This window comes from Sinohyriopsis cumingii, chromosome 2 (genome assembly GCF_028554795.1).
Source record: "Sinohyriopsis cumingii isolate HCF-2022 chromosome 2, ASM2855479v2, whole genome shotgun sequence".
Lineage (NCBI taxonomy): Eukaryota > Metazoa > Mollusca > Bivalvia > Unionida > Unionidae > Sinohyriopsis > Sinohyriopsis cumingii.
The window spans coordinates 140556148-140570824 of NC_142962.1; the positions used below are offsets into that span (position 1 = coordinate 140556148).

A 14677-nucleotide genomic window follows, 5' to 3' on the forward strand; every position below is an offset into this window, starting at 1 on the left:
GTGCTGTAAAATTGCTGTAGCCTATACACGCAAATTAACAAGCCCGTCAGGTTCCCCTCCACCGAAAAAAACTGAAATGACGTCCTTGCTATTACTATTTCTCTAATCTGTTATTCAGCCTGCTATTACTATTTCTCTAATCTGTTATTCAGCCCAATCAAGTTTTGTCCCCCACCCAATAAAAGTTGAAATGATGAGGCAATTTACTCCAATTGTCTTAGCACTAAATAACCTATTCGAATGTACTGAGGTTTTGAGATATGCATACTAATCTTATTCTTTCTATTGTATTTACTCTGTTATTATAGTTATTCCCCTAACATATATAATGTCTGTCGACACTGCGGATTTTTTATATACATGTCAGAAAACTAGTTAGTTTATGCGCATATATCCTCACATGCGCAATATTGAAAGATGACCTGAAGTGGAACTGCGATATATTTATTGCATTCGATAAGCTGCGTAGAACACTATCAATGCAGTTACATGATCATTACATAATTGAAGCAACGCTCTGTTAGTATTATACAATGCAAAAACCATCAGTTGTGTATACATTGACAATAAAGTTTACGTGCGTGAACCTATACATCGTGTAAGTCATACAGTAGTTCAGGTTTACTTCCCGTTCTATCGAGCTAATCGCCGTGCCGGTGGGTGGGTGGCTAAATTTGTTCCCGTTCTTCACTAATCATTCTATACTTGAACAAAGACGTGTGTATAATACACACACACACACACACAGACAGACAGATATATATATATATATATATATATATATATATATATATATATATATATATATATATATATATATAGTGGTCCATTAATTATGTCAACAAAATGGGTGGATGGGTTTGAAGAAGCTTGATAATTGTTGACATGGGGAGGGGGGAGTTCAAGATAAATTGACGTCAACAATGTTATTTTTTACAATAAATTTAATAAATCAAAAAATAGGAAATTAGTCGGTGCGTTGGTATGGCACACACTCGCTCGCCCGTCGACAGCCCACCAATTTAATCCTAAACCGGTTGAGCTCTTGCCAAGGAAGTCTAGGAAGCTAGAATATAAACTCTCGATTTTTTCATGAATTCAAAGTGTTATAGTCAATTTGAAATCTGTTAAACAAGTAACAAAAAATGTATTAAAATTTATTTGTAGACCTTTTAATTTCCATAATTCTATATTTAGCATAAAAGCCAGCCGTATAAAATATTGTTAGTTTGTAAGGGGGGGGGGTAAATTTTATTAGGGGGGTCACTGAAACTTTGACAGTTGTTGACAAGGGGGGAGGCAGGGTAAAAAAATTGCCTAAAAATTGTTGACGTCCCCATATATATATATATATATATATATATATATATATATATATATATATATATATATATATATATATATATATATATATATATATATATATATATATATATATATATATATATAGAGAGAGAGAGAGAGAGAGAGAGAGAGAGAGAGAGAGAGAGAGATTCTTTGGTTTGATCTTGAAAGATTTGTTGCCCAGTTACGGTTGTGATGCTGTTGTTGCCCTGTTTATAGTGGAATTCGTTGTACTTGTCATCACATCATTTTACAGTGTGGCTTGCGAATGTTTATTTATTCACTAATTACTTAATTTAAAAAATGTCACAAATATGTGTATCTGTTGGCAGATCTTACCATTAATGTTCTTCTTAATTGAATATGAGTGTATTTTGTGTAAACTCTCTGAAACCAAATGGTAAATATCAAATAAAGTGTTCCGTATAATGACCAATCAAACTGTTCTCCGCATAGCACTGACGGGTACCAGTTCACCATATGACCGTTCTGTTTACTTGGGTTTTCCATTCAAACCTAACTAAAATATCAACAATCAGTTAGACGCTGAAAGGAAGTTTTATTAATTTCATGGGACTTGTTTTGTATATCAGGGAGTGCTGTGTATTTTGATAGCAACAACAAACACCATATACAAGTGGCGTGTGTTAAATGCGAACACAAAGTGCGTATAGTAGATTCATAATTACAGAGGTATTAGTCACCACGAAACACATGCTGTCAAGATCAACATTATGTGATTTTCTAAGCGCTGAATACTGTTTTCCCCTTCAAGTCACACCATCGTTACTGTGTTGTCATGATAATGCACATATAAACGAGTTTTCTAAAATTACCGAGTCATCGTTTGAACCTTACTCAGTATTTCCTTGTCTGTGATGTGCTTCTGATTAGTTTTATGGCAGGATGTTTGGCAGTACTCGACTGGATTATGAAATATAAGTTGTTAAAAACTCAGCACTTTATTTGTTTTTTTAAAATTATTTTGGTTGTTTGTTTTTTTTTTTGGGGGGGGGGGTTTGGAGTGGGGGCTGGGTTATAAAACATGAGATGTACAAAAATGTATGCCTTAAACTTGTCTCATGGTAAAACTGTAAATTTTGCCCCTACATCTTGAATTCAGTATTTACACATAAGGTTAATATACAATTTATCCACTCACCATTTATACATTGACTTTCATAATTCATGAAAGTATAGACATATTTATAGATTTGTCTTCGTATAATCGTCTTTTCAGCAGAAAAAGACACGCTTAAAATATTCCATGGCATGGACAGTGTTTTACTTAGACGAGTTTGCTCATACATCTGTGGAGAAATAATTGCATGTGCTGTTTTGAGAAAAGTAAATACAAAGTTAAAAGGTCGCGTATTGTCCAATACAAATACTTTATGAATACACTTAAATATACTTACTTATTTTCAATACCTGCTTGATATCCATACTTCATCACAAAACACGACATTTAGATAACATCTGGTCTGCTAGTGGAAGACAAAGACAGACAGATTATCGTCACGAGTTTATTGATCAAGTGTTCATCGCAAAGTATTTTTAAAAAAATGGAACGATTTAAAATCTATCAATTCTTGGAATTAAAATAAAACGTAAAAATCGGTGAAGATGATTATACAGTATGTTTCAAAGGAGGTCGTATATATACATTTTTTAACTTCTGGCAGTGGTTGACTCAACCCATAAGATCGATAGATAATTCATATTCAGACTAGTTGGTTCTCGAGTGTAATCGATAAGAAGTCGCCAAAGCAAATCGTGTTTAATTTTGCTGTAAAACTAGTAACACTGTAAAGAACCTAATTAACCAACAAGGACGACGCTGTTGAAACCCCCCTTTTTTTTATACATAAATGTCCCTTCTGTAGATTTTATGTAAAACTAGAAATCTGATACATTTAAAGTCCTAAGTCAAACCGTGACCATAATTCCATAGTAATACCAGAAATTAAAAATCAAATAGTTACTTTACCTAGGTGTTCTTAATATAAAGTTTGATATCGAATTTGAGCTCAGTCTAAAAAAAAATCCTTTTAAAAGTATTGAGTGGAATTTGAAAGGCAAACATCTAAACCAAACAATGGGCCATAGCTTCCTAAATGTTCCAGGAGAAATGAACTTGTTTTAGGTTATCGTAAGGTAAAGTCTTGTACCATATTGGACTTTAGTCCATTAAGTCCTTCTAAAGTCCTTAAGCGGAAACAAAACAGAATGTAAATCTCTAGTCAAAACCGAGTTCATAATTCTGTTAAAATACTGCGAGAAAAAAAAGGGTAAAAATCGAAGTATTCCTAGTTCTTCTTAAGGTAAAGCCTGATACCAACTTGTATTTTAATGTATTAAGTCCTACAAAACTTAATGAGCGTAAACGAAAATTTGACCGATGTAACTTGACGGGACATGATGTGAGGGGACGGATATGAGTAGCAACTATATACCCTTCGCCCCTGTTTCGAACGACCTGCGCCTTATTGTCCCAAATTCAGAGCTCGTTGCGGTTTGTGCTTTTCGTACTTACCACTGTACTGCTTGCTTGTTAGCGCCATCGCATACAGGAGTAGGACACTTAGACAGTTTTCCCCTTTGACATGTACAAAGATCGATATTGTTATTTCACTGCCAGTTCCTTTACTCATCTCTGGAAACTTTCCAACACTAACTCAGCGGTGCTGTTAAATTTATTTTGATTAATTTTTATTATAACATCTTTCATTTTATAGAAGTTGATTTAATCAATGGGAAGAGAATAACTTCAGTTGATCAGTTAACTTGATCTTAAAAGTAACTCCAACAATCATGGAGGCTATAACAAAAGTAGTTCCTTCATTTTACGAACAATTTCAGCTCCACGACGCAAATTGTTAGTGTGAACGATGCGGAAGGTCTAATGAACAACTTTGGGTCAAACAAAAATCTGCTCGTAAGGATGACATTCATGTAGTTGAGATAAGAAGGGTAGGATAAAGGAAGTTTTGCTGTGTGTGCGGGTTAGCCAGTTATATATATATATATATATATATATATATATATATATATATATATATATATATATATATATATATATATATATATATATATATATATATATATATATATATATATATATATATATATATATATATGTGTGTGTGTGTGTGTGTGTGTGTGTGTGTGTGTGAGAGAGAGAGAGAGAGAGAGAGATTATGTTATTCAATCCCACCCATCACAAGCACATGCACCTACCACAAACACACGCACGAATATTCAATATAGATCGCATCTTTCTATTTTATTTATCTCCTAATGTGCGAACCGTTAGTTAGCCCCCGGCACAAAACGGCTTAACGTTCAGAGTACTTCCATTAACTATACACAAAATAAATTGAGTATGTGCTATGACTTGACAATTCAATGTTTATTAGACTTGTTTGCTTTCATTCTATACTTATACAGCCGTTTTTCTTCTCACTTATTTTTGTATAAATAATTGGCATTTATCCTAACGTATCATATTTTATAATGATCAATTTCATACATGAATAATTAATTCACCGAATTATTAAAACGAGTGTGACTTTGGAATATAAATTTGACGCTCACTGAACGACTTTATTTGATCGGTATATTATTCTTTGGTTAAAAGCTAACATGTAGCAGAATTGAAATTCAAAGCATACAATCTGACACTTGCTGTAAATTCATCGTGTGACTAAATATATTTGCTTCAAATTAGTTACATTTTTTGCCAAGATTGATGAGTTCTGAAATGTATTTATTACAAAAGTATATACTCGTATGAATGTGAAAGAAAAAAAGTAATGACACGAATATATACGAACAAACGAATAAATGTGTGTATGTATGTATGTATGTATGTATGTATGTATGTATGTATGTATGTATGTATGTATATGTATGTATGTATGTACTACACGCCAAGAATACCGTATACCGTAAAATAAATTGCATTGAGGAATCGAAATAAGGTGACTACATTATGCGACTTTGCGATCACTGAATTTGAAGTTGTTTTACGTGCCGTTGAATTCGTAACACGCATATAAGGCCTTACAAGTTATTTTCGTCTAGTATCGTTGTATCAATCTGACAAAATATGCAATAAGTTTACACATAGATTCTTAAGTAATGCAATGAACGTAATCTATAGAAACAGTTTATAACCAAGTTTCTTATAAAATGATTAGAACGTACTGTATCTAAGTAGTTTATGACAAAGTTTATAGCATAATGCTTAGAACGTAAACTATTTTATAGTTGGCACTTCCTTAATATTGGCTGAAATGGGTAACTTTCTTGTATTCTGTGGTACATATTTTCATATATAAATGTCCTACACCCACCCACCCCTCCTCCCAGTGTTGGCCTGCTTCACGGTGTCTTTATTCGTATGCTTTTATTTAAAAATAATGCAGGGTATTTGTTTGGTTTTAATAGTTCCCGTCCTTGGGCTTAAAATCAAAGCGAGGTAATTAAATTCCGCTGCATAAAGTTACAGATTCATTTAATGTTTGGACTCCTGTCCTGCAGTCTGTATTATTGTATTACACAAATCAATCGTATCAGAATTATTTAATTTAGCCAATCATCCAAAAGTAATCTTTCTGTTACTTTTATAAAATCTTTTTTTTTTTTCAACTGCGGTCTTAAAATGGTCATTGGTAGTTCCCATTAACTCGCTTTCAAATCAGTGCTGAGCCAGTTCGTATTGGAGCCATACTTGATCAGGATTCGTCACCATTCATTCTTTAAATTGATATAATATATTAAATAGCTTTTGATCTAAGATAGATATTTGTTCTTCGGCAATTAATGAACTGTTTTCATTGTGTACCGATCGTACGTATAAATTGAATTCCAAACAATGGTAAATAACTTGTATATATCACGTCAGTGGGATGGATGTTTCGACTGCCGCACGTACGAATCAATCTCGCCTGAAGAAAAAATTTCAATGGTATGAATGCTTTTCTGGAATGCAATAATTATGCATATCACAAAACAAGTTGGGACATACGCGTCCATTAAACCTTTGGCACACCTGTGAAAAAGTGTTCTCCATTACCTTGTACAGTGTTCTTGTAATGGCGACAACAAAGATTGATACCCCTGCCAGATAAAGTGCTAAGATATTCTCACATTGCATTCTGAACTTAAAATATTTAGTCAGGCACAACCTGAACCGAGGAAAATGGTGTTAGCTAATAAATGACAACCATGATCAACGGTATTTAAACTAAATCTGATTAGACCTCCACAAAATCATTGTTTACGAAAACACCTTTCCCTTTAATATTAGCTGTCATATCGAAATGGTAATTCTTGGTGTATCTCCAAGAATTTCTAATTTTAAGGTGACAGTGAACAAACAGGACATGTAAACATTACACCACACAGAGGAATGGTAGATGATAGGGCCTTGGTTAAAAAATGGAATAAATGATGATAATTTATTTTTAAAAATCTGATCTTGACAATGAGAGTATCATACACAACGTTAAATCTCTTTTCTACAAATGTGCTTACAGACTTTTGTCAAAACTGACCCAGCTTTCAGTAAATATAGCATTTGGAAAATCAGAGTTAACATAGGACACCGACCTTTCCTAGTCATGAAACTTTGAAAGTTATATTTCGACGCTAACCGCATTCGAGGAGCAATATCATAAGAATAATTAGTTGTTATATTTTGTATCCATGTGTAACTAAAGACTTGTTCAGGTCATATGTAGACCTGTTGGTTTTGTTGGAGAAGACCTGTTATAATATAGTGCGATAATTCTAGTATTTACTTTTCCTCAGGCGTCAGTTGGAGAATGAAGGAGCAGACGTATGGATGGTATCCTTCCGCTAAGGATGTATACAAGGATAGAAGGATGGGAGTTCCGAATGCCTACCGTAAGTCGCTACCATATACAGTCTTATAGCTGCATTTACTCTGAAAACAATTATTAAATTTACAAAACAGTTGTAATACATGTAGATGTTAACTACAATTAACGGTAATCTGAAATCAACTACACTGTCCAGTATGATTTTTGACTTTTTTCGCTTGCGGGCAAGCATGTCTACGGTCGAAGCAAGGTTGTTATTGCTCTGGACCATGAAACACTGTTTTTCAGCAAGTATATATACTTTCAGTTTTAATACGTGCTTGCTGAATGGCAGCATTTTTGTTGGATGGCAGCATTTTGTGAAATGTAATAGGTTTAATGAAAAATATTGATTGAGGGAGGGCAATGACACAAATCCTGTAGCATGCATTTTCCTATGTTGATGTAGCTATTGAGGAACATTTAAACGAGGTATAAGATATATAGTGCAAAGTCTACGAACGCGGAAGCGAACTGAGCTCAAGGGGCATTGAGATGTTTTAGAATATCAAGCTTGGGTGTTATCTGGATTACACTTATTTTATATTTCTAGTACTACTATCCTGACAATACGTGTTCTTATGGATAGAGATGAAATTAGTAAAAACCATTATATAGATGGGTCGAGACATACCTTAGCTTTATGCTGCATTATCAGCCTGACGGTAATTACAAATTTTGTTTTAAAAAACACACGCAAAACTAATAACAACCAAGTGTTATACCTGTTACAAATGCCAAGGAATTGCATAACAGCAACAGAGAGGATGAACAGACCAATCGCTTTAAAGTCCATTTATGAACATAAATCCTCATAGGAAAAAATGAAAATAAAAGGATAATAATGTCAAACCGAAGCCCCTAACTTACCGAGAATTTCTCTAATTGGGTTATTTTTTTGTTACTTTATCTTTGTCGTTTGTGTTTTTCAAAATTTGTGTTTACCTGTCGGGACACTTATTTGTGGCCGTGCCCTCTCTGCTACTATAAATGTGTGTTTAATTAAATCATTATTATATCACTCTCTCAACCAAGTATTTCATCAAGACCTATACGATATCGTGATCGAGGGTCATGTAAATTTATTGTTATAAACCCGTGTGGAGTAGATTCTGCTTTTGAAAAGAAGTTTTTGAATTTAATCACGCCCATATCCCCACTATACCAAGTCTGATGACTATTTCGCAGAGTACGTGTCTCGACTCCATTAAACACAACTAAAATATTGAAATTAACTCCGATCACTTTAGGTATTTGTGTATATCGCTGAGTAACATAAATCACATCAGTTTTTTTATGTCTGCCTCGAAAAATTATTCTAGCTGGATTTGATTGTTTGTCCAGCATTACACCATCGTATACCACGAGATAACATCTCTGATTATCAACTGACGGAGCCACTAAATATAACTTATCCCATTTGAGCCATATCATTATCAGATTAAGTAATAATTGCGTCTTACCAGACCCAGATGGACCTATGATAATTGCTCCGATCGAATTTGGTAGCATTGTACGATGCTTGACTGGCTGTTGCTTTCGTGTCGCTGAGAAATCAATGAAATCCATGTTATACAAATATAATAAATAATATGGATTTGTATTGTGTTTGATGTAGAGCATTCACCCCCACAAGTGGATTAACAGCAATAGTAAAAAAAAAAAAAAACGTGCACTTACAGGCAAATGTGTGGAATGTGGTACAAATAAATATAAATTTATTTCTTTTCGTATGAAGACAGGTTTTGATATCGCTACTTCATTAGGAAAATTACCAGGAACTCCATGGGCTAAATACCCAGGAGAAAAACATCTTCTAGGATATAAATATTGTGGTCCTGGAACCCGACTTGATATCCGACTTGACGAGCGAGATCAACCAAGACCTGGAGAGTATCCAATAAATGCTATTGATCAATCATGTAACGTTCGTAATGATTTACAACAACGACATATTGCAGATGTGAAGTTGATTCACTCGTTAAATTCCATTTAAAAAAATCTTTCAAAGAACCATTAGCTAATTGGTTGATAAGATCCGCGATGAAAAGCAAAGTAGTATTATGAGCCGGTAATTAATCAACCGATTATTATAAAATAATAGAATTGATTTGGTATAGCCCAAGTGGATATTGGAGGGGTAGAGCAGCGATTAGTAAATTCGCTGATGCAGCAAATGTTACACGTTCTGTTGCTGCAGATTGGTTAGCACGACAGGCAATATGGTAAATATAACTACCACCATCTAAAATAATTCAGCATGCACATTTTGATGTCAGCACACCTAATGAAGTACATCAAGCAGATATTTTATTTTTACCACTCGATACTATTAAAATTGGTCGACGTTAATCACACACAGACGAATACGAGTTGACTGTCGTTGACGTTGCAAGGAGATATAGGGAAGCAGAATCAATCAATCCTCTCTGCGCCGTCTGGTGCTTGAGGCGACAGCGAGGGAGTACCATTTTGGTCTGTCGGCTGCTGTTATGGATCGGTCTGCAGGGTGAGGCCTCTGGTCTTGAGTTCTCGCTCCACGGTTCGGCGCCAGGTCTCTTTGGGTCTGCCACGGTTCCTTTTCCCCTGTGGAGTCCATCTCAGTGCCACCCTTGGTAGTGAGTCAGGGGGCAATCTGCAGACGTGGCCGAGCCATCTCCATCGACGAGTTGCAATGGTCTCAGCGATGGTGCTTGCGCCCGCTCTGTGCCGGAGTTCCTTGTTCGAGATCATGTTTGGTCAAAAGATCCTCATGATCCGTCGCAAGCACTTGGTCTGGAAGACTTCGAGCTTGCCTTCTATGTTAGCAGTGGTCTTCCAACACTCTGACCCGTACAAAAGGACACTCAGCACGTTGCTCTTGAATATACGGATCTTCGCGTGGGCGCTGAGGTTTGTTGTCCTCCAGATGTGCTTCAGCATTGCGAAGGCCTGGTTGGCCTTGCTGATTCTTGTGGTGACTTCCCTTGTGCAATCTCCATCCGTGGCGACCTTGCTGCCCAGGTACGTGAATTCGTCTACTTCTTGCAGAGGCTGGTCGTTGATGATGATTGGGTCGCCCACTTCAGTGTTCTTCCTCAAGACTTGTGTCTTCCCTATGCTGACTCGAAGACTTATGGTGCTTGCTGCCTGTACCAACTGTTGTGTCTTCTGTTGGATATCATGGTGTCTGCCTGCCAGCAACCCGATGTCGTAGGCATAATCCAGGTCATCCAGTATTGAGGTCAGCGTCCACTGTATTCCTTGCCTCCTGCCCTCTGTGGTGCGGCGCATGATCCAGTCAATGGCCAGTGAGAAGAGGATCGGCGAGAGAATGCATCCTTGCTTCACTCCGGTTTCCATCTTGAATGGTTCAGTGAGTAGGTTGTTGTGGATGACTCTGCACTCAAAGTTCTCGTACAGGGACCTGATGACGTTGACAAGTTTCTGGGGATTGCCGTAGTGTCGTAGGATCTTCCACAGAGAGGCTCGGTGCAGGCTGTCGAAGGCCTTGTCAAAGTCCACAAAGACCACATAAAGGGATCCATTCCACTCATGGGACTGCTCAAGGATCTGTCTCAGAACGAAGATGTGGTCGATGCAGGATTTGCCCTTCCTAAAGCCTGCCTGTTCCTGGTGTAGGATGCCGTCCACAGCTGTTGTGATGCGTTGGAGAATGATGCGACTGAAAATCTTACTGGAGATGGATAGTAAGGTGATTCCTCGCCAGTTGTTGCAGTTCCCCAGATCTCCTTTCTTGGGAAGTTTGACGATGATTCCTGTTTTCCAGTCATTCGGTGCTTCTTCGCTATCACAGATCTTTTGGAGACTCTGGCAAAGAAACTGCGGTGTATTTGTGTCTTCTGCCTTCAGCATCTCGGGACATACTCCATCATCGCCAGGTGCCTTCCCATTCTTCAGCTTGTGGATGGCCTGCTTAACCTCCTCAACAGTGATGTCGTCGCAGTTGATGTCAAGGTTCTCCTCTGCTTCAGAAATGTCAGCGAGTACTGGTGGGTCTGGGCGATTCAGTATGGACTCAAAGTGCTGCTTCCATCTCTTCAGCTTCTCCTCCTCCACTGTGAGATGAGTTCCATCTTCATCTCTCACTGGAAGGTCGTGGTGCTGGCCGTAGTCGCCCTTCAGCTTCTTGGTGTTCTGGTACACCGTCTTCATGTCTTTCTGCTCTGCTGCTGCCTCCGCCTCCTTTGCCAGTCTCTCTGTGTATTCTCTCCTGTCTCTCCTTGCTGATTTCTTCACCTCCTTGTCTTTTCCTCTATACTCCTTCGAAATTCTCTCTTTCAGTCTTGGTGACTTGTAGTCCAAAAGTGTCTTCTTAAATCTGTCTTCTCTCGTCTATGCGAGTCCACGTCTCTCCTGATATCCACTCTGTCTTCTTACTAAAACTACTTCTCCTGCTTCCTTCATTGCTCTGTTGAAATTGTCGATGGTCAGCGCTGTCTCATCTTCTAGAACACTAAACCTATTCCTTAGGGCCAGCCTAAACTCTTCCTTCACTTTTGGATCTTTCAGCTTGGCCACATCGAAGCGCTGATTCCTGGAGACCCTTATTCTAACTTTCTTAAGCTTCAAAGTCACCTTGGCCACCAGAAGACTATGATCGCTGCCGATGTCAGCGTGCCGCATCATTCGCACGTCCTGCAGGGAGTGTTTCCTTCGGCCGTTGATGATGATGTGGTCGATCTGGTTCTGAGTTCTGCTGTCTGGTGACGTCCATGTGAGCTTGTGGATGTCCTTGTGCTCGAACAGGGTCCCTCCTATGACCAAGTCATTCTCTTCACAAAAGTTGACCAGTTTTTCCCCGTTGTCGGTCATCACACCTACTCCATGGCGCCCCATGGTCCTTTCTCTGTCTTTATTGTCGCAGCCGACCCTATCGTTGAAGTCGCCAAGTAGCAGCAGCACATCATGTCGAGGGACGTCCTCTGAAACGGCTTGAAGAGCATCGTAGAAGGTGTCTTTGTCCTCTTCTTCCGCGTTGTCTATTGGTGCATAGGCCACAACAGGAAGCAGAATCACTATCATCTAAAACAGAAGCTGAAGTTTCTTCTGATTTTGAACGAATTTATCAACGAGGACCCTTGCGATGGCCACATTTACTACAAGTTGGTCCTGGCAAGGAATTTCTTGGTGCAGTATCATCTCTGATGAAAAAACATAACGTCAAAATTAGACGAGGACATACTGCAATTCATCGTGATCGGGCAATTCTTGAACGGTTTAATCGAACAATTGCTGATCGGTTATTTGGATATCAATATACGAAGGAATTAATATAGAAACATATAAGATCGCGCGAATGGGTTGCAAGATTATCAAGTGTAATAGCTGCTTTAAATTATAAAATTACTAGTGCAATTTCTATGAAAACAATTAATGCAACTGCAAAAAAAAAAAACATAAACCAATACAACGACATGACTTTTCAAAACAACCAGTACTAGGTAATGTTACTGTAAGATATTTATATGAACCTGGTGAACTTGAAGGTGGTAAAGAAAGAGCGACTGATCCTATTTGGAGTATTACGACACATACAATTTCTAGCTTGGTAAGATCCACGGGTAGACCTGCAATCTACATATTAGATTCAGCTGCTCCTCAACGTGGAATTGTACGTGAACAATTACAAGTAATTCCTGAAGACACACAATTACCACCGCATTCACTTCTGTAAACTAGCACCTCGACTCGATTACATTCAAGACAGGTCACATTTTCACGTGTATGACCATGACTACTATTAATTCTGTCTACGGTAAATTGTCTTTGACTATTATTTGAATAATGCCACAACGTTACTGTGTTACAGCTAGTGCAATGATTATTCAGTCGTTGTTTCAATGTCATGATAATTTCAGCATCGAGATTAAAGTCTCGCTTATTTTTTTTTTGTCACACTGTTTAGAACTAATTTTTTTCTTACTATATCATCATTAACTTCCAGAATTTGATTATTTTTTTCTGTGAAGTCTATGACAATTCTCCGCAGCTGAGATATTCTACTGACTCAAGACACTGCGAGATAAACTAAGTTTGACCATTGGATACGATCATCGACCATCCAGACATTTGTGTCTGCGATGGTTAATCCTTGTGATGAATGAATGGTCATTGCGTATCTTAGCGTCCATGGAGTTTTGTCCATAGTTAACGCGCTTTCAACAACACTGACAGGAACTAAAACAATATCATTTAATACAAGATTTTGTTTCTCTGACGATCCTGGTATATCAACGTCGATATTATGTCGTCGCATATCTGTTGGTCGATAACACAATGGTACGGGTAGACTTGAAATTTTTTCTTTATGTAACATAAATAATTGTTGTTGAATGTATCACAAACTACCTTTCTACTTGCCACTGTCAAATCATTTGGTCTCCATAAATTCCAAAAATAGTTTATAGGAGTTTCTGAAATTATTTCACGCATTATTTCACATTGAATTTTATTTGGTTGTACTCTGAATAATTTCTTAAACTCTCTTAATTCTGGATCAAGTGCTCTATGATCATCAGTTATTTCGTCATAATAATCCACAATTTTTTTCCGCCATTTATGTGGAGACAATCCATCAAAAGGTGGTGGTTGACCATGATCGCCACCCATTATTACAGCAGTATTTTTTGTCAATAACCAATCAAGAAATATTTTTAAACGGTACATATTTCATCCCAAACAATAATCCTTGGAATATATTTCTCGTCCATTCCTTCATGAGTCCATTTATCTCCCTTCCATCGGAAGAATTTAATATTTCTTTCTTTCATTTGTCTTGCTAGTCTGCGTGTAGGTGTTAATACAACTATATCAAAATTCCGAAATAATTCAATCACACGAGCTGTTTTACCACAACCTCCAGGCCCATTGAGATAAACTGTTTTATGTCTAGCTACAGGATCAAATACAGATGGTGCTGATGACAATTCTGATATTTGATTTTTTGGGTAATAAATATCCTTAATTTCAAATTCGGCGGATTTAGATCAATTAGGTATATTTTCTTGTTTTATTCTCCATTCACCCCATGATCCATAAGTGCTGATATGTAGTTTTTCTAGCAATTCTGTATATTTTTATTGATATAAAATAAATCCAAAGCGACTCTGAAAGCAAACTCAGAAACTCTATTTATCATATAATGATGTAGACAATCACTTATTCCAGCTTGAAAACTTTGAAGCCAGTTGATAAACGTGATTACAAAAATCTTCTAATTGCTGAAGACTTTATTGGTCAGACGGTTCAGTAAGATAGAATTACTGTAGTTTCATTGATGTTTATATTGATTTTTTGTCTTTTTTGAGGATGCTTTTATTACGGCAAGATGACATAGCCCACGTGGTACTCGAAAAGGTTGACTCTTATCGCCATATTTACACAAACTATTTTGATGAAATTAATATAAGTACAGAAAGAACATTACTTTGAAACATGTACTT

General features: G+C 37.0%; 1 protein-coding gene across 2 annotated transcripts in view; it reads left to right on the plus strand.

Moving 5' to 3' along the window:
- Nucleotides 1-14677, plus strand: part of LOC149805948 (uncharacterized) — a 40251-nt gene that overhangs the window by 18573 nt on the left and 7001 nt on the right. For both annotated transcript variants that reach the window (XM_089950732.1, XM_089950733.1), the window contains exon 2: nucleotides 7162-7257. In XM_089950732.1, the coding sequence (XP_089806858.1) occupies nucleotides 7176-7257 (82 nt within the window). In that variant the 5' untranslated portion in view covers nucleotides 7162-7175. The remainder of the gene's footprint in view (nucleotides 1-7161; nucleotides 7258-14677) is intronic.